Source organism: Passer domesticus, chromosome 8 (genome assembly GCF_036417665.1).
Source record: "Passer domesticus isolate bPasDom1 chromosome 8, bPasDom1.hap1, whole genome shotgun sequence".
NCBI lineage: Eukaryota > Metazoa > Chordata > Aves > Passeriformes > Passeridae > Passer > Passer domesticus.
The window spans coordinates 8492335-8512452 of record NC_087481.1 but is presented as its reverse complement, the minus strand read 5'-3'; the positions used below and the strand labels follow the sequence as shown (position 1 = coordinate 8512452).

At 51.3% G+C, this 20118-nt stretch overlaps 1 protein-coding gene and 1 pseudogene across 1 annotated transcript; both read left to right on the top strand.

The window, feature by feature from the left end:
• LOC135305609 (zinc finger protein 850-like) overlaps positions 1 to 20118 on the top strand; it is a 398104-nt pseudogene that overhangs the window by 65017 nt on the left and 312969 nt on the right.
• LOC135305996 (olfactory receptor 14I1-like) lies at positions 7435 to 8130 on the top strand. Its single transcript, XM_064429568.1, has one exon. The coding sequence runs from the start codon at positions 7435 to 7437 to the stop codon at positions 8128 to 8130; it is 696 nt and encodes a 231-aa protein (XP_064285638.1).

Sequence of the window (20118 nt, the reverse complement as noted above, 5' to 3'; positions counted from 1 at the left end):
GGAGAGGCTCCTGTTAGGTCACGAGGTGCAGAAAGGATCCTCAATAGCCCCCAGAGATCCCCAAATGTCACTGTGGAGTCAGAGATGACACAGACTCAGGTCGGAAGGCTGAGAGCTAAAAGCCCCCCTTTTATTCAACCCTCTTCTTTTATACCTTGGTTTGCTACAAGTGGACCTCATTGGTCATTTAATCAACACATTTCACATGATTGGCTGATTAAGAAAACACCTTCCATTAAACAACTTTTTGGAAAAAAAACCAACTTATTCCAAACACCACCTGTGGATAGTTTCCAATTCTTTCTCTCCAGCTCCCTAAAAGTTCCCAGACCAATTCTTGGGAAAGCTTATCTTGCTTTCTCTGTCTCTGACCGGACTGTCATATCCACACCCAAATACTCCCAAGAACCTCCAGGCTTTCTAAGCTCTTTTTGTGAGAACAGCCTTGGAGCAGCTGGTTCCAATCCCAGCCCCAGACTTTTCAAGCGTTTGTGTGTAAAGAATTAATGAGGTGGAATTAACATTTTGTTGTGGTTTGACCAGGAAGTGAGTTTCTGGGAAAGTTGTGGTCAAACCAATCAGTGGCCAGATTTGAAAATTGGCACCAGGTGTGGTCACTGGGGGCCTGGATACGCCTCTGAGAACACACAGGGGTTAAAAGCAGAGGATTCCAAGAGGGACTCTCTCTTTTGACTCCAGCGATGAGTTGATCTGACCTCTCCCCTGCCCAGCTGCATCTGGGTGGGGCAGGGGAGGCCCCATGTGGCCTGTGGGGAGGGAGGCCAGAGCCCTGCAAGGTGCAGGGTGGAGGAGACCTGGGATGTTTGGGCAGCCCCCCTGGGAAAGAGTGATAGAGACTGTGCTGGCTTGAAATTTGATATCTTGTGCTGGCACCATGGCCAGGAGAAAAGGGGGGGGCAAGGTGCCCAGCCGCAGGCAGACCATGGCTGAGGTTTTAACCCCTTTGGTACTGAAACAAGGGAAGCTGTAAAAACACTGATCCTCCCCAGCTGAGAATTGAGAGGGAACGAAGGATGAGCAAATGAGAAGAAGGTTTGAGTGAATAAAGAAATGCCAGCAGATGAGAAGCGCCGTAGATGGAGGAGATGATGGAGTGGGATTTTGGGCTAGACTTTTCTCTTACATGGCCACGGGACAGAACCAATTTCTTCCTGTAATGTAGAGATTGTACCTTGGGGGAGGCAGTTGGCCAAAAACCAAAAGTGACAAAGCTGTTGTAAGAAGAAATAGAGGGAACAGAGACTGATGAGGAGGGTGTGGTGGAGCCCTCTGCCTTCAGAGGAGAAAGATCTCTGTTTCACAAGGCCCTTTGGCCCCAAGGGGTGAAATAAGGGGGGGACAGGTGTCCCAAATAGTGAGAGGCTGCCACTTCTTCAAACTGAGTAAAGCATTCTTAAAAAGACCTAAGAAGCAGTTTGGATCCATGCACAGTGGTGAGAGGACTGGCCATGGAAGGAAGATGGTCACCAGGGCAGATTCTCTCCGGGCGGCTGCCACGTGTGACACGGAAGCACAGGAGGTTCCAACTGTGTTTCCTGGGGAGGCCCATGGTGCAAGAGGGAGACTCCTCTCTTCTGATGAACTGGGGGAGGTTGTGTGAGAGATGATATTGGACTGAGAAGTGAGTGTTAGAGAGGATTGAGTGTTAGAAAGGTAGAAGGAGGAAAAGTGTTTTGGAAGTGTTCCATTGTGGATTGTCGTGTGTAATTTTTTTTTTTTTTCCTTTTTTCCCCTTTTGTCTCTATGTTGTAGATTAATAAAGTGTTGGGTTTTTTTCCGCTCCATTCCCAAGTTGGAGCCTGCTTTGCTCTGTTTCCAGGTCACATCTCACAGTAACCATTTTGCAAATATACCTTTCATGGGAGCACTGGCATTGTGCCAGCGTCAAACCACCTTTATAGAATTTGTTTCACAGGATTAACGATGGCAAACCAGAGATATTTATATAAATATCTATTATAGCAGTGATGAGACAAAATGATCTTAATCAGAAATATTTACACCAATATATAAGAGCTATAACATATTATATTGTATAGAGTACTTGGAAGTGATTTCAAAGCAACTCTGTTAAAGCAAAATCAGTTATTTAAGAGAGATTAATGTCGCTCCCCGAGACTAATGATCGTGGGCAAATTCCTTTGGCTCAGCCTGGAACAGTGACCTTGAGCGGTGTCCCCATGGTAGGGAGGAATCACCACACCCCCAAGTAGGGAAATGTCAGGAGACACTGCTGTTAAAATCTGGGATGGGGCTTCTCTAGTCTGAAGTGCTGCCCTGTCAGTCAGATGTGCCCAGGCTGGTCCAGGTCAGCAGCTCTGCAGAAGCTCTCAGTGGTGTCCTTTGGTTGTTCCTTTCTCTGTGAATTATTCCATCCCTGCCACAGTTTCCTCTCCATCTCAGGATGTCGAATTTTGGGATGGAGAAGTCTGCTTTCAGCATTATTCCCCCCAAAAGCAGCATGACCCCCCCCTCCTTCATTTCCCACTGGGGCTTTGCAAATAGGGCCTGGCTGGAGATGTTGGAGCCCATTGCAGGCAGAGCCTCCTGCTCCAGCAGGAACTGCCTTTCCTGTGCCATCAGCAGGGCAGGTCCCGCTGCAGGAAAAGCCCCAGGCCAGCCCCAGCACAGGGAAGGGCTCGGGCACAAGGGCAGAGTGCCGTGCTGGGAGCTGTGCCAGGCAGAGCCTGAGGCACCAAAGGCACCTTGGCAGCAGCAGCTGCTTGCAGGCCATGGCCAGAAGCCTCCCTTGGCAGCCCGGCCTGGTGGCCAGCACTGCAGAGCTGCTGCCTCAGGGCTCATTTCTGGCCGGGCTCTGAAAAGCCACTTCTGCTCCAGGAGCCTGCCTGGGAAGCCATTGGCCCCAGCACCTTGGGGACAAGATATGAATGAGAAAATTCTTCATGCCAGCAGAGACAAGGCAGGGGAAGAGGAAAGGGGAGAGCCAGGCCCAGGGCACAGGGCTGCCATGGTGATGGCTGTGAGGTCACTGCCCCTGCAGCAGCCTGGCTGCCCTCAGCAGACATTCTGGCCAGAAGCGTTGTGAGGGCACCCAGCACACCAGAGAACCCACACAACAGGAATTCTGTCCTTGGGGATGAGGGTGTTTCACTGGGTCAGGCTGCACAAAGGTCCTGCTCTTGGATAATTCCTGAGATGGGCATCCGCTTCTCTGGAAAAAACAGTTGCAGTTTTGTGCCATTCTCATAATTGAAAAATATTTCCTCCTTTTAACAAAAGTAAATCCACCCTCATTCAGTTCAGAGATATTGAGCCTTGTTCTGTCACTGCAAGATTTGGGAGAAAAAAACTTTGACCACTATTTTTCCATTTTCACAGACTTTGGAGAGGACCCAGAAATCTCTCAAGATGGGGTTTGGAGGCCTCATCACCTAGGCAGCAGGTGGAAGGTGGTGGCTCTGGGCTCAAAAGTGTGGAGACTGAGGACATAACAGTAATAGCCTGGGAGTGATTGAAGGGTGGTTTTTCAGAGAGGCTGGAGCTTTTCTTCATATAGGATATAAGCATGAGAAGGCAACAATGGCACCAAGGGCAGCTGGGGAGGCCCAGACTGAACGCCATGAGAAAGGAATTTCCCTCCCAGGGCAGGGCTGTGGTGCAACACATCCCCCAGAAAAAGCCTGGAGCAGCCCAAGGCTTTGTGTGGGCAGACAGAGGCAGGCAGGAGGCAGAGCTGTCAGCAAAGGAAGGGGCCAGCCAGGTGGGGCAGCCGGGGATGACGACAGCCTGCAGGGACAGAGGCGCAGGGCAGGGACACCGTAGGACAGCCTGGGCTGCACAGGGCACAGGGATGGGCAGCAGCTGCAAGGCCCTGACAGAGCCAACTTGGGCAGCACTTTGGCCATGGCTGCTGGCCCTGGGCCTGAGCCAGGAGCAGGAGACAAGTGACCCTTGCAGCCCTGGGGCCTCATTGCCTCCTTGTCCCTGCTCAGCAGCCTGGCAGGGGCCGCCCCATGGTGCTGCCCTTGGCATTGCACATCCCCACATGCCAGTGCCCATCCCGGGAAGAGCCCTGAGCAATGAGGGAGGGACAGGATCTGCCTGGCCAGGGCCTGGGGCTCAGGCCTTGGCCCTTTGCATTCCTGAAACACATCCAGGTTTGCTCAGCACCAGAGACACCTTTGCCTTGTTTGTCCCCAGCTGTCATCAGTTCATCAGTGCCTTCAGTGTTCTGCTCTACCTGGAACCTGGAGACACTTTCACATGAGTTTTGTCCCTCAGTGGGAACCATTAAAAGTTAGACAAATTCGGACTTTGAATCTGATTTTAAGTTCTTGAGAAGGTTTTTGAGCACACTCTGAGGGATAGAGTCTGATGCAAAGAGCACCAAAGCCCCAGAGGGTCATTAAAGTCCTTGTGCTGTGTCTGTGCTGCTGAGCTGGGCCGGGCTCCTGGCCCAGAGGCAGCTCCTGGCAAGGGCAGCGCTGCAGAGAGACAGCTCTGGCCAGGAGCAGCTCCTGTGCACAGCCCAGCAGGGCTGGGGCACTGCCAGGGCAGCTCAGGGACACCAGCAGGACACAGCCAGAGCTGACAGGGGCTCAGCACTGGCAGGGGCTGGGGGATGTCCCAGAGGGGGCTGTGTCACAGCGGCACCTCTGTGGCTGTGTCCTAGAGGCACAGAGCAGCTGTGATGTCAGCAAGGGGCTGTGTGACAGCACAGAGTGGGCTGTGTGAGGTCACAGGTTGGGTTATGACATCACAGAGTTTGTTGTGTGAGGTCACTGAGCAGCTGCAGCATCATAGAGGAGACTGTGTGACAACACAGAGCAGGCTGTGACATCATGGCATGGCTGTATGACATCATAGAGGAGACTGAGGTCAAAGTGTGTGCTGTGACATTAGAGAGTGGCAGCATGACATAACAGAGAGGGTTTTATTACATCACTGAGGGGGTTGTGACATCACAGAGCTGTCTGTGACATCATGGAGTAGGGTATGAGGCGATAGAGCAGATCCGGACGTAACAGCTGGTGGCTCTGTGACATCAGCGAGTGGGTTGTGACATCACTAGGTGGCTGTGTAACATCATAGAGAAGACTGTGACATCACAGAACAGACTGTGACATCACAAAGCAACTTTCTGACATCACAGAGTCTTCTGGGACATCACAATGCAGCTGCATGACATTCCAGGGTGACATCCCAGAACTGGCTCTGTGACAAAACAAGGGTGCTGTATGACATCCCAGAGTGGGCTGTGACATCACAGGTGGCTATGTGACATCCAAGGGGTTGTGTGACATCACAGGGTGGCTGCTTGTCCCTGCTCAGCAGCCTGGCAGGGGCCGCCCCATGGTGCTGCCCTTGGCATTGCACATCCCCACATGCCAGTGCCCATCCTGGGAAGAGTCCTGAGCAAGGAGGGAGGAACAGGATCTGCCTGGCCAGGGGCTGGGGCTCAGGCCTTGGCCCTTTGCATTCCTGAAACACATCCAGGTTTGCTCAGCACCAGAGACACCTTTCCCTTGTTTGTCCCCAGCTGTCATCACTGCCTCCAGTGTTCTGCTCTGACTGGAACCTGGGGACACTTTCACATGAGTTGTGTCCCTCAGTGGGACCCATTAAAACTTCAAGAAACTTTGGAGTTTCAATTTAACTTTGAGTTCTGGAGAAGTCTTTGGAAGGCTCTCTCAGGGACTGAGTCTGATGTAAACAACACCCAAGTCCCAAGAGGGTCATTAAAGTCTTTGTTCTGTGTCTGTGCTGCTGAGCTTTAAAGGAACAGCTCTTCCCAGGACCAGCTCCTCTCCCAGCCCAGCAGGGCTGAGGGCTCTGCCTGCAGGCACTGAGGGGACAGGAGGCAGGCAGAGACAGGCTGAGGAAGTCATTGAGCTGAAACTTCACTTGGGGAAAGATCTTCACAGCCCTCCACATGGTGAGTCAGTGGATGGAGGGCAATGTCCCCTGTGCTCCTGGAGGGATCTCCTGAAGCCGGCACACCCCACAGCCTGAGGGATGTGCCAGGAGGACTCTCCCAATTTCTCTGTGGCAGGGGAGCAGGAGGAGGAGGATGTGCTGCAGAGCAGGGCTGCCCTGGGCACCCTCAGAGGGACAGGGCAGGATGGCTCCTGCTGCCAGGGATGGCTGCAGGGGCTGAAGCTGGGGCTGCAGCCAGGACTGCCAGGGCTGTCCTGCAGAGCAGGTCCTGCAGCCCTCAGGGCTCTTGGCCAGCCCAGGGGATGTGCCACCTGCCAGGGGCAGCTCTCAGCCTGCCTGGCAGCTCCCCATGGACACTGCAGGGGAGAAGTTGGAGGTGGCAGGAGCAACCCCCATCAGGGGGGGTTTCCCTGCTGTGGAGATTGTGCTGCATGGCCAGTGCTGCTCTCAGCTTTCTCCTAAAGGGAAGGGGCTGTCAGCTTTGGCTGTGTCACTGAGACTCCTGCACTGTCAGCCTGGGCATGAGCAGATGTGCCTCAGATCTCCATCAGAAATTGCCTCCTCAGCCTCCTCTCCCTACAGACAGCAGCAGCAGCACCTTGGCTTGCAGCATCTCTGTTTGTCTGCCCTGCCCTTAAGGCCCTGCTGCCAGGGATATGCCCCTGGGCAGTTCCCTGTGTTGGGAGGGGTCTGCAGGGCAGAGCTGAGCCCCCAGGGCTGGGCTGGACTCTGGCAGCACTGGCAGGGACAAGGCTCGGGTAGAGAGAAACAGCTCCAAATAGGCACAACTGCAGGCAGCAGACAGCCAGACCAACCTTTGGCATCCCTCCCTGTCCAGCTGCACAGGGAAAGAGAGAAGGGTTTGGAGAGATTGATTTTGAAACTGGAGTGTTCAAAAAGGCCACGTTATTTTTAAGTACACTTTTAAATTTGTCCATCCTGTACTAGAGGCAGGTGAAATGAACAAAGGACTCCTGTGTGGGACCAGCAGGTCTGACTGTTCTGGGGCACAGGGAGCCCTGTTTTCCTTCTGGGCTCCCCAGTGTTCAGGCTGAGAGTAGTGCTAAGAACAAGATATCTGCCCCTTCTAAAAAACACGTGTTTACTTAGCAGCCAAACCTAAATTAAAAAAAAAAAAAAAAGTAAATGAAATTTCCCCAAAGAAAGAGAAGCAATTTTGAGTGATTGTGTAAGAAATTAGCAGAGGATTGACTCAAGGTACTTTGTCCAGATTATCAATGTTGTCTTTGAATAGCTCACAATACCCAGAGTGAAGAAATGTCCAACAGCAGCTCCATCAGCCACTTCCTCCTGCTGGCATTGGCAGACACGCAGCAGCTGCAGCTCCTGCACTTCTGCCTCTTGCTGGGCATCTCCCTGGCTGCCCTCCTGGACAACGGCCTCATCATCAGCGCCGTAGCCTGCGGCCACCACCTGCACACGCCCATGTTCTTCTTCCTGCTCAACCTGGCCCTCAGCGACCTGGGCTCCATCTGCACCACTGTCCACAAAGCCATGCACAATTCCCTCTGGGACACCACGACCATCTCCTACACAGGATGTGCTGCTCAGCTCTTCTTCTTTATGTTCTTCATGTCAGCAGAGTTTTATCTCCTGACCATTATGTGCTACGACCGCTACGTGTCCATCTGCAAACCCCTGCACTACGGGACCCTCCTGGGCAGCAGAGCTTGTGCCCATATGGCAGGAGCTGCCTGGGCCAGTGCCTTTCTCACTGCTCTCATGCACACGGCCAATACATTTTCCCTGCCCCTGTGCCATGGCAATGCCCTGGGCCAGTTCTTCTGTGAAATTCCCCAGATCCTCAAGCTCTCCTGCTCCAAATCCTATCTCAGGGAACTTGGGCTCATTGCTGTTAGTGCCTGTTTGGTATTTGGCTGTTTTGTGTTCATTGTTTTCTCCTGTGTGCAGATCTTCAAGGCTGTGCTGAGGATCCCATCTGAGCAGGGACGGCACAAAGCCTTTTCCACCTGCATCCCTCAACTGGCCGTGGTCTCTCTGTTCATCACCACTGGTATATTTGCTCACCTGAAGCCCTCCTCCATCTCCTCCCCATCCCTGGATTTCTCAGTGTCAGTTCTGTACTCGGTGGTGCCTCCAGCCCTGAACCCCCTCATCTACAGCCTGAGGAAACAGGAGCTCAAGGCTGCAGTGTGGGGACTGATAACTCGATGCTTTCATAAACATTGAACTGCTGGCAAATTTCCACAAATCATTTGTAATAAAAATAAACTTTGACAATTTTTGTTGGTTTCATTTTGGAGGTTCCTTTTTTTTTTTGTTTTACTTTTATACTTCATTCCACAAAGAAATGTCATTGTTTGTGCCTTTGTTCATTTTGTTTCTCTCCACGTTCACTGTGGCCACAGACCGTTGACAGTGAGGGGCTGCATTCTCGGTGGCTTAAAAGAAACTAAAGGATCTCCCAGCAGAGTTTTCTGCAGAGATGCCCTTTTGTTGCCTCCTCTGGAGCTGCAGCAGCAATGTCTGTGTGCAGAGCTGGGGCAGATCAGTGCTGGCACAGCAGCTGTGCCCAGCAGCAGCAGCAGCACTTGGTGTTGCCAGTGCTGCTGCCGTGGCCCTGCCCCGCTGCCCTGGTGGCCCTGGTGTTGCTGCAGGGCCTGAGTGCTCTCGGGGCCGGGCACAGTCCTGGGGGTGGCAGTGCCGGGGCTGCAGCAGGGACAGGCCATGGGCACTGCTGGGGCAGCGCTGACGCCTCAGGCCAGGCCCTGGGGGCTGCAGGCTCCTTGCCCAGGCTCTCTCAAGAACACGGCCAGGCCAATGCTCAGCACAGAAAAGCCCCAGGCCGAGCAGCCCCAGGCTGGCCGTGGGCAGGCTGGGGGCAAACAGCATGGCTAGGGCTCTGCAAGGGCCCTGGGGAAGACGGGAAGGAGCAGCAGAGCAGGGTCTGATCCATCCCCAGTGCGCTGCACAGCCCAGGGCAGCGTCCCAGAGCGTCCTCATGGAGCTGCCAACAACATCCCCCCTCTGCAGCCCTGGCCTCTCCCCCAGTTCACACAGGTGCCGCATCCTTGCAGGCACAGACACGGCAGCACTGGCTCAGGAGCCCCTGTTTGCATTGCACAGAGCAGGCGGGAGCACCCCCATGCTGTTGCTGTGGGGACATGAACCTGAGGGAGCACAAATGCCATCAGCCCCTGGGGCCAGCAAGGGCTGGGGGACAGCAGGGAAACCACTCAGCTTTGTCCTGGCCTCTGCAGTCAGCCAGAAAGTTTGTTCCCATCAGCTGGGAGTTTCCTGTGCCACTGCAGACGCTGTTGCTCAGAGCCAGGGCTGCCTGACAGCCATCCCCAAACTGCCCTGAGCATTTCCTTTGCTTTCCTTACGCTTCTTTTGTCCAAATTTCTTCCTCTTGCCCAGCCCTGTTCCCTCTCCTGTAAACAGTCATCCCTGTTTGCCCTTTCCTCTCTGGTCCCACTCCCCATTGCAGTTCCTGACTTGGCACCATGGGAACATCCCTTGGGGAGCAGGATCATCCTCCAAGTGCTGCAGGAATTGTCTGCAGGCTCCTGCAGTGCCTGGTGCTGCTCCCTTGCCAGAGGCACCCCAGGCCAGGGGGCACATCTGGGCTGCTGTGTCTGCCTGTGGGGCTCCCTGTTCTGGGCAATGAGGAGGAGCTGCAGAGGCTCTGCAGGACTGACAGGATGGGCTTTGGGGCTGGCAGGGGAAGCTGAGGGACCTGGGCTGCTGCAGCTTCTGAAGAGGAGGCCCAGGGCTCTTGGTGCAACTGTTGCAAGGGTGGTTTCAGAGAATCCCAGAATCAGTAAGGTTGGAAAAGTCCTTGGAGATCATCAAGTCCAACCTGTGCCCTGACACCGCCTTGTCTCTCTGAAGCCTCCTCTTCAGGGGAGGATAAATGAACTCAGTTCTCTCACCTGCTTCTCACAGGACATGTGCTGCAGACCACTCATCAGCCTTGTTGCCCTTCTCTGGACATGATCCAGTCCCTCCATGTCCTTCCTAAATTGGGGGGCCCAGAACTGGACACAGCACTCGAGGTGCTGCACAACCAGTGCTGAGCACAGGGGAAGAATCACTGCCCTGCTCCCGCTGGCCACACCATTCCTGATCCAGGCCAGGAGCCATTGGTCTTCTTGGCCACCTGGGCACACTGCTGCCTCATGTCCAGCCTGCTGTCCATCAGTCCCTGCAGGTCACTTTCTGCCTGGCTGCTCTCCAGCCACTCTGTCCCCAGCCTGTAGTGCTGCACGGGTTGTTGTGGCCAAAGTGCAGGTCCCAGCACTGGGACTTGTTCAACCTCACCTTGTTGGATTTGGGCCCTGGATCCAGCCTGTCCAGGGCCCTGTGCAGAGCCCTCCTACCCTCCAGCACATCCACACTCACACCCAGCTTGGTGTCATCTGCAAATTTGCTGATGCTGGACTCAGTCCCCTCATGCAGACTATCAATGCAGATACTGAAATCCACGCTGGCTGGCTCTGATCCCTCAGCCATCCTGTGGGTGCCCTGTGATGGCTCTCAAGGTGATCTGTTCCATAACCTTGCCAAGCACCCAGGTCAGGCTGACAGGCCTGGAGTTCTCCAGATCCTCCTTCCAGCCCCTCTTGGGGATGGGCTCACACTGGCACCTCCACTCCTCTGGGACCTCCCTGCTGAGCTAGGACTGATGGTAAATGATGGAGAGCAGCTTGGGGAGCTCATCCAACAGTTCCCTCATCCCACTGGAATGGATCCCATCAGCTCCCAGAGACACCTGTGAGCACCTGAGTGGCTCAGCAGGTCCCCAGCTGCTTCCTCCTGGATTGCAGGGGGCTGTTCTGCTCCCTGTGCCCATCTACCAGCTCAGGAGAACACTCGTCCTGAGGATGGCCTGTCTTATTGTTGAAAACTGAGGCAAAGAAGGGGTGAAGTACCTCAGCTTTTTACTCATTTTTGGTAACTATATACCCCACAATAAAAAATGCTGGTTGTCCTTACCCCTCTTTTTACCATTAATGTACTTTAAAAACATAATAATTAACCTTCACAGAAGTATCCAAGTTAAGTCCTAACTGAGCTTTTACCTCTCTAATTTTCTTTCTGCATGACCTAACCACATCCTTAAACATTTCTTGATTTACCTGCCTCTATGTCCACAGGTGGTGCACCCTCTTTTTAACCCCTAAAAATATCCTTTTTAATCCCTTTTTAATCCCCCTTTTCCTTGAAAAGCTCCATGCCCAGCCAGGCCAGTCATTTCCCCCTCTGGGTCATCTTACTGCACAAAGGGACAGCCTACTCTTGCTCCTTCAAGATTTCTTTTTTGAAGTGTTTCCATCCTTCCTGGAACTAGTTGTTTTTAAGGGCGGTTTGTCTTTAAAAAATCAATACCTGATTTGGTACTCCCCAAATCTGCATCCTCAATAGGCCAAAGTCTGCCCTGAAAAGTCCAGTGTAGAAGATTTATTGATGCCCCTCCTTCTTTTACAGAATATTTAAAAAGTCAATAATTTCATTATGACTGTGCCCTAAACAGCCTCTGACCAGCACTTCTCCCACCAGCCCTTCTCTGTTCATGAACAGCAGCAGACAGAGCTTTCCTTGCGAGTGGGAATTGCAGGAAATCTCCCCAAAGTGCAGCTTGGAAGGTTCAGGCTGGAGCTGAGGAGAAAGCAAAGTCCCTGCCAGCGTGGAATTGTGGTGCTCGAGGTGTGGCAGCGTGAGGCTGGGCCATGGCCGGCTCTGTGTGCCAGGAGCCAGCAGCGCTGGGTGCAGGGAGCCCAGGGAGGGCACAGAAACGCTGGCTGAGAAATGCTGGGGCACAGTGAGAGGGGTGAGTGCAGCTGGCCAGGGCACAGGAGCAGCACGCACAAGGGGCACAGCCTCCAGGACAGATGGCCGAGGGCTGGGCAGGGCTGGCAGGGCCACAGGCACCCAGGCCTTTGTGCCCTGAGCTCGGGCAGCGCCTCTGGAGGCCCCACAGCAGGAACTTTCCTGGCAGGGGCTGCACTTTGGCTCTCCCCCGGCCTCCCTGGCCAGGCTGGCAGGGGCTGCAGGTTGATGGCATTTGTCCTTGCTGCCCCTGACATCCCCCTGCCCCACAGAGAGCCCCGAGCCACCCGTGAGGGACAGGCCCTGCTGGCCCAGGCTGGGCTCAGGGCTTGGCCTTTCTGCTTCCCCCAGCCAGCCCAGGCCTTGCTCAGCATTGCACTTCCCTGCCCAGAGCCTTGGGCTCCCTGCACTCCTGGCCTCAAGGATCTGCTCTCAGCAGTCCCTGGGGAGCCTTTGGCACTCCCTGCCCTCACTGGGGCCCAGCCATGCTCCAAGGCACTTGGAGTTTTGCTGCTGACTCCTTGAGCAGCTTCTTCATCCTTCTCTCAGTGCCTGAGGCTCCTGGACCCAGCCCCAAATCCACCGCGGGGCTGATTAAAACACAGAAAGCCCTCAGGAGCTCTTTGTCTCCCTTCAATTGTCTTCAAGTCTCCAGGGCTTGTGCAGCTGACTGGAGTCAGTTTGGAGTTCTGTTAAGGCGGAAGATTTCAAAGTGCACCGACCGCATGATGGTTGGTTTTAATCATATGGGTGGTTTTTTATTTTTCAGTTCAGAAAAGAGGTGAAAGAACGATTCCCCAGGTGATCTTGATGCTGAATGTCTCCCTAGGAGATCTGGGCATGGAGAAGAACAAGCCCCTTGCAGGCTGACCCATTTTGGACAACCTGCTCCTCATCCCAGCCTCACCATGTCTGACATGGCCCACCTGGGACTGACATCCCAAAACATAAAAATTATGCATTTTTAAAATAGATAAGATTGATTAATTTATAAAATTATAATTATAGTTTTTAAATTTATATTAGTATTACTGTATATTTCCATTACCTTTGATATTTATGTGAAAAATTGAATACATTTTTAGCAATCAAAAAATTATTTGTCATTGGTTTTAAATAAAACAATTCCTTTCATTAAATCATTGACCACTACTGCTCATTTATTTCTCCTTCTTAATGCTAATTAGTGCTATTTTTAGATCTTTTGACATATTTTTTTTATTATTTTCATGGACAGGGTAAAAGGGACCACTTTGGGGTCCTTGGAGACATTTCTGGGGCACATTTGGGGCAGTTTAGGGTCTGGGCAGTGTGATAAACAAGTCCACTGAATTTAAGGATCAAATTAGTATCTTTATTATTTTTGCAAGCAAGAATAAGCAAGGACAGCGCTGGGTGGCCCGGAGTCTCTGCTCCACTTTGGCTCACAAAATTCCTATCCCCTGAGTCCACCTTTTATTGCCTTCTTCTCCGGGTTTAGGGATGACGTGATCTGTCTTCTGCGCTTGCTCATTCAGTTGCTAGGGGGTCTTTTTCTGCCTTCTGGTGGTCGTGGGATGAAGGCTTAGTCCCCCTTAGTCTTCCTCTTTGTAAACGCTGAGTGAACTTATGCCTTATAAGGCATATCTATACAGAACACTATACACTTTTCTGCAAGCTAAGCAATTCTTACTAGTACTATACACTTTCTGCAAGCTGAGCAATTCTAGCGAGTTTAAGGATTGTTATTACAGCTGCTTCTCATTACTTTCCTTTCACAAGGCATAACTTTACAATGGAATTCCCAAAGCACTATAGTAAACCAGCAACCATATGTATCTGCACAAGAAGTTTTTTTGGCTATTTAACTATTGTTTATATTGTGTAGTTATTTAGCCATTGATTTAATTAATGAAGAAACATATTACTACTTATTACAAATCCCCCATTTCTTTTTTTACCAGTTTTGTTCATTAAATCTTTCTAGTTCTTTCCTAGCAAGCATTAAATGAGCTGCCACATCAGTTAAGCTATGTGCACTAATTATAAGTGCTAACTTCCTTAGTATCTTCATCATATTCCAATTCATAATGAATAAAACTGCTAACAAAATAAAACCAAGCAGTCAATATCAACAGAACAAAAATGGGATGGCATATACTGTTTAGGACCCCTGTGGCATTAGGAGACAAACCGAAAAGGGTATCCCACTGGATGTCACTCTGGAAATGTAAGTGGCTCAGCTGAGAGCTCTGGGAGTGACTGACACTGCACTGAGAGGGGCCACAGTCCTGCAAGGGGCATTCACCAGGAGCAAACAGCAGCCTGGAGGGTGGGCAATGCTGGATCTGTACCACTGCGTGCTCATCCTTCACCTGAATGTGGAGCTGCCCCCAAAGTTGCCATGCATCACTTTTTCTATTTCTCCTGTTGGGTATATTTTGGAGCAGCTGTTCTATGTGGCTTTTGATGGTGATCCTGTGGCAAGCAGCCATTTTCCTGCTGTGCTATCCTCACAACTAATACTAGCTCCTCATTCCCTGTAGTTTTATTTGGGGTTTTGAATCTATTTGTTGGATTGGTTTGCTTCATGGGTTTGTTTGTTTGTTTGGGTTTTTGTCTGTTTTGGTTTGAGTTTTTTGTTTGCTTTTTCATAAATGACTGGTGAAGTTGTCCAAACTCAAGTAAATATAAAGCAGGCTCGACTTTGTGGAAATTACTTTGGGCAGGGTTTAGCTGCATCCCCGAGGCTTAGGATCACTAGTATATTTTCAGGTTGTGCTCTGCATCATCAGCCTGCCCAGACCCCGCTTGGTCTTTCACGAATGGAGAAGACAATGGACATTGTGCCAAGCTTCCTTTCAAACAGAAAAATCTGGGTCAGCATGACAGAAAAGAAGAAAAAATAAATCACCAGTTAGAACAGAACCAGTGTCCCACCATCTTCTTCTCCACTGTAATTAATTGTGTACATTTAGAGGCAAACCTGGGTCTAAAGCTTGCATCTCTCAGTTCCTGATGCTATTTGCTACCCTGCAGCCTTGACTGGCCCTGATGTGACTGACTGCTGGGCAAGTGGGGCGGGGGATGCTCAGCCTGGAGAGAGGAGACACTGGGAGGCCTCTCTGTGGCTCTGCAGGACTGGAAGGGTCCCGCAGGAAAGAAGGGGACAGAGTGTTCAGCAGGGCCTGTGCTGACAGGACAAGGGGGGATTGGCTTTCAACTGCAGGGGGTTGATTGAAGCTGCATCTAAGGAAGCTGCTCTTTTCCACTGGGGGTGGTGGGGCACTGGCCCAGGCTGTGCACAGAGGCTGTGCATGCCTCATCCTTGGCAACAGGGCCCTGAGCAGCACGCTCTGGGGGAAGACTGCTCAGCTGGGAACAAGATGTTGTTCTTCAGGCTCCCTTGCAAGCCCAACCGTTCAGGGACTCCATCATTCCATGGTCTCCAGTGTCCACTTCAGATGGAGCCTGGGAACTGTGATGTCACAGCCCACGCTCCAGCTGGAACATCCAGTGCCCAGCAAAGGGCACAACACAACCCTTGGCCGCTGTGTTTGCATGCTCTTCACCCTGCTCCTGCCCACTCTGCTTGTCAGCTTTCCTCAGTCCTGAAAGATCCTCAGTGCCTGGATTTTGTCATCCAGCCCTGCAGGATGCTCCCCTTTGTCCTGAGGAAGGTCTGGTGCCATTCCGTGGAGGTGGACACTCCCCACCTGCCCGGGTGGGCTGGAGCTCTGTGGGGATGGAGTGGGACAGGGAGCCCACTCTGAGGTTTTGCTGCCTCTGCAGGCTGTCCCAGATGGAGAAGAGGAGATGGAGGTGGATATAGAGATTGATAGAGAGGAGGACATGGAGACGGAGGGAGAAGACACTGGGGAGGAGGAGATGGAGGTGGAGGTGGAGGTGACAGTGGAAGAAGAGATGGATGTGGATATGGAAGAGTCCATTGAGGACATGGACATTGATTAAAAAGGTGAGGAAGAGGCCATGATCTTGGCATGAAGAGCAATGCCAGCAGCAGGACAGGCAGAGTGGGTCTCCTGCTGCCAGGCTGGGGCTGGGCTGGGTGCTCCCTGCTCAGGGACATTGTACCCAGGGCATTGGATTCTGGTGGCCATCCACAGCCTGTCCTGTGCCTGCTTTGCTCCACACAAGCTCTATCCCAGACCCAGCCAGGCTCAGTTCTGCTAGCAGAGTCCTGCTGCTGTGCCAGCTGTGCCAGCCTGGGGGCACATGCAAGAGCCCTCTGTGCCTGACTGGAGTGACCGTGGCATTTGCTTTTCTTCCAGGTGCGATGGACATCATGGAGAGAGATGCCACCTTTTTGTACATACGTTTTACACTTTGATGTTGACTTTAGGATATAGGTTTTAGGGCTTTTTGTCTTCTGTAAATACGTTTCATAATATTTTTTGTTAGATAGGTTTTTATGTATATATGTTCTATCGATTGTTGTTGTTACAAATATTCTTACAATGTAAATATGTTCTGTATTTTTGCTGCTGTTCTTTTGTAATAAACAAATATTATTTTTCACACCCCAGTTCTCCTTGCATTTGCTTCAGGCACAGGAAGCATTTTGCAAAGCTGTAGTTTCCACTTGCTCCAGGTTCCCAGGGCTGGAGGTCACAAGTAGATGAAGGGGAAAAAATCCACAATTAAGAGTGTCCAGGACACCCAGAGCCAAAAGAAGCGCAGGGCATCAGGAAAGAGGGAAGCACGTGCTCCAAACAACAGAAATGAAGTGAGAGCTCTGGAGGGAACAAAAGAAAGAGGAAGTCTGAAGAAAGGAAAAAACGTCTCCCCACAAGCTGTTTTGCTTTTTTTCATTGAGAGTCTCTCCTATCATGTGGTGGAAACCCAGAAAAATGAAGGTCAGGAGAAGCATGGTTTATTGGGAACATTCCTCCATAGTAGACAACCCTTGTGCAAATCAATCCATGCAGCACTCACATGTTTAATTGCTTCTCTTCCTGAGGATGCAGAGTTGCTTTATTTACTCCAAGCAAGATTTTCTCCCTCCTCCCTGGCAAAGAACAAGCTCCCATCCTGGCAAGCGCTCGCTGCATTCCTTAACACTCATCATACCCATGCTAAGGAGAGTGGAGCAGGTTAATTTATCACTTGTTGCAAGTTCTAAGTCCTTCTTAGATAAGGACCACGTTCAGCTGAGTGACAGTGAAGCAAAATGGCAAGCCAGGAATACATTGCCCTGCACACAACATCCTCCATTCCCATGGATGGTTTCTCACTGGCACACAGGAGGAAGGAAGGAACCCAAATGCATCATTGTACATCAAGTCATACATGTTGAGGGATGAAAAGATCTCACGGGGATATGGAAACCCCCCCTGAAAAGCAGTTCAGAGAAAGCCTGAGCTGTTTTGTGGTCCTAGGCATGAAGATGCTCAGGGTCTTCCACAGGTGCTCAGCAGGCAGCAGGATTGCGGCTGGATGTCACTCTGCAAATGCCAGTGGCTCAGCTGAGAGCTCTGGCAGTGACTGACGCTGCACTGAGAGGGGCCACAGTCCTGCAAGGGGCTTTCATCAGGAGCAAACAGCAGCCTGGAGGGTGGGCAATGCTGGATCTGTACCACTGCGTGCTCATCCTTCACCTGAATGTGGAGCTTCCCCCAACGTTGCCATGGATCGCTTTTTCTTTTTCTCCTCTTGGGCATATTTTGGAGCAGCTGTTCTATGTCGCTTTTGATGGTGATCCTGTGGCAAGCAGCCATTTCCCTGCTGTGCTATCCTCGCAACTAATACTAACTCTTCATTTCCTTTGGTTTTATTTGGCGTTTTTTATCTATTTGTTTGATTGGTTTGCTGCATGAGTTTGTTTGTTTGTTTGTTTGTTTGATTGATTGATTGGGTTTTTGTCTGATTTGGTTTGAGTATTTTTTTTTGGTTTTTCATAAATGAGTGGTGAAGTTGGCGAAGCCAAACTCAAGATAATGTAAACCAGGATCAGCTTTTCAGAAATTCCTTTTGGCTGGGTTTAGCTGCATCCCCTAGGCTCAGGATCACTAGTATATTTTCAGGTTTTGCTCTGCATATCAGCCTGCCCAGACTCCACTTGGTCTTTCACAAATGGAGAAGACAATGGACATTGTGCCAAGCTTCCTTTCAAACAGAAAAACCTGGGGCAGCATGACAGAAAAGAAGAAAAATAAATCACCCGTTCGAACAGAACCAGTGTCCCACCATCTTCCTCTCCACTGTTATTAATTTTGTACATTTAGAGGCAAACCTGGGTCTAAAGCTTGCATCTCTCAGTTCCTGATGCTATTTGCTACCCTGCATCCTTGACTCGCCCTGATGTGACTGACTGCTGGGCAAGTGGGGCTGGGGATGCTCAGCCTGGAGAGAGGAGACACTGGGAGGCCTCCCTGTGGCTCTGCAGGACTGGGAGGGTCCCACAGGAAAGAAGGGGACAGAGTGTTCAGCAGGGCCTGTGCTGACAGGACAAGGGGGGATGGCTTTCAACTGCAGCAGGTTGATTGAAGCTGCATCTAAGGAAGCTACTCTTTTCCACTGGGGGTGGTGGGGCACTGGCCCAGGCTGTGCACAGAGGCTGTGCATGCCCCATCCTTGGCAACAGGGCCCTGAGCAGCATGCTCTGGGGGAAGACTGCTCAGCTGGGAACAAGATGTTGTTCTTCAGGCTCCCTTCCAAGCCAAACCGTTCAGGGACTCCATCATGCCATGGTCTCCAGTGTCCACTTCAGATGGAGCCTGGGAACTGTGATGTCACAGCCCACGCTCCAGCTGGAACATCCAGTGCCCAGCAAAGGGCACAACACAACCCTTGGCCGTTGTGTTTGCACGCTCTTCACCCTGCTCCTGCCCACTCTGCTTGTCAGCTTTCCTCAGTCCTGAAAGATCCTTAGTGCTTGGATTTCATCATCCAGCCCTGCAGGATGCTCCCCTTTGTTCTGGGGAAGGTCTGGTGCCATTCCATGGAGGTGGACACTCCCCACCTGCCCGGGTGTGCTGGAGCTCTGTGGGGATGGAGTGGGACAGGGAGCCCACTCTGAGGTTTTGCTACCTCTGCAGGCTGTCCCAGATGGAGAAGAGGAGATGGAGGTGGATATAGAGATTGATAGAGAGGAGGACATGGAGACGGAGGGAGCAGATACTGGAGAGGAGGAGATGGAGGTGGAGGTGGTTGTGGAAGAGGAGATGGAATTGGATATGGAAGAGTCCATTGAGGACATGGACATTGATTAAAAAGGTGAGGAAGAGGCCATGATCTTGGCATGAAGACCAATGCCAGCAGCAGGACAGGCAGAGTGGGTCTCCTGCTGCCAGGCTGGGGCTGGGCTGGGTGCTCCCTGCTCAGGGACATTGTACCCAGGGCATTGGATTCTGGTGGCCATCCACAGCCTGTCCTGTGCCTGCTTTACTCCACACAAGCTCCGTCCCAGACCCAGCCAGGCTCAGTTCTGGTAGCAAAGTCCTGCTGCTGTGCCAGTGTCTGCCAGCCTGGGGGCACATGCAAGAGCCCTCTGTGACTGACTGGAGTGACCGTGGCATTTGCTTTTCTTCCAGGTGCGATGGACATCATGGAGAGAGATGCCACCTTTTTGTACATACGTTTTACACTTTGATGTTGACTTTAGGATATAGGTTTTAGGGCTTTTTGTCTTCTGTAAATATGTTTCATATATTTTTTTTAGATAGGTTCTTATGTATATATGTTCTATCGATTGTTGTTGTTACAAATATTCTTGCAATGTAAATATCTTCTGTATTTTTTCTGCTGTTCTTCTGTAATAAACAAATTTTATTTTTCACACCCCAGTTCTCCTTGCATTTGCTTCCGGCACAGGAAGCATTTTGCAAAGCTGTAGTTTCCACTTGCTCCAGGTTGCCAGGGCTGGAGGTCACAAGTAGATGAAGGGGAAAAAATCCACAATTAAGAGTGTCCAGGACACCCAGAGCCAAAAGAAGCGCAGGGCATCAGGAAAGAGGGAAGCACGTGCTCCAAACAACAGAAATGAAGTGAGAGCTCTGGAGGGAACAAAAGAAAGAGGAAGTCTGAAGAAAGGAAAAAACGTCTCCCCACAAGCTGTTTTGCTTTTTTTCATTGAGAGTCTCTCCTATCATGTGGTGGAAACCCAGAAAAATGAAGGTCAGGAGAAGCATGGTTTATTGGGAACATTCCTCCATAGTAGACAACCCTTGTGCAAATCAATCCATGCAGCACTCACATGTTTAATTGCTTCTCTTCCTGAGGATGCAGAGTTGCTTTATTTACTCCAAGCAAGATTTTCTCCCTCCTCCCTGGCAAAGAACAAGCTCCCATCCTGGCAAGCGCTCGCTGCATTCCTTAACACTCATCATACCCATGCTAAGGAGAGTGGAGCAGGTTAATTTATCACTTGTTGCAAGTTCTAAGTCC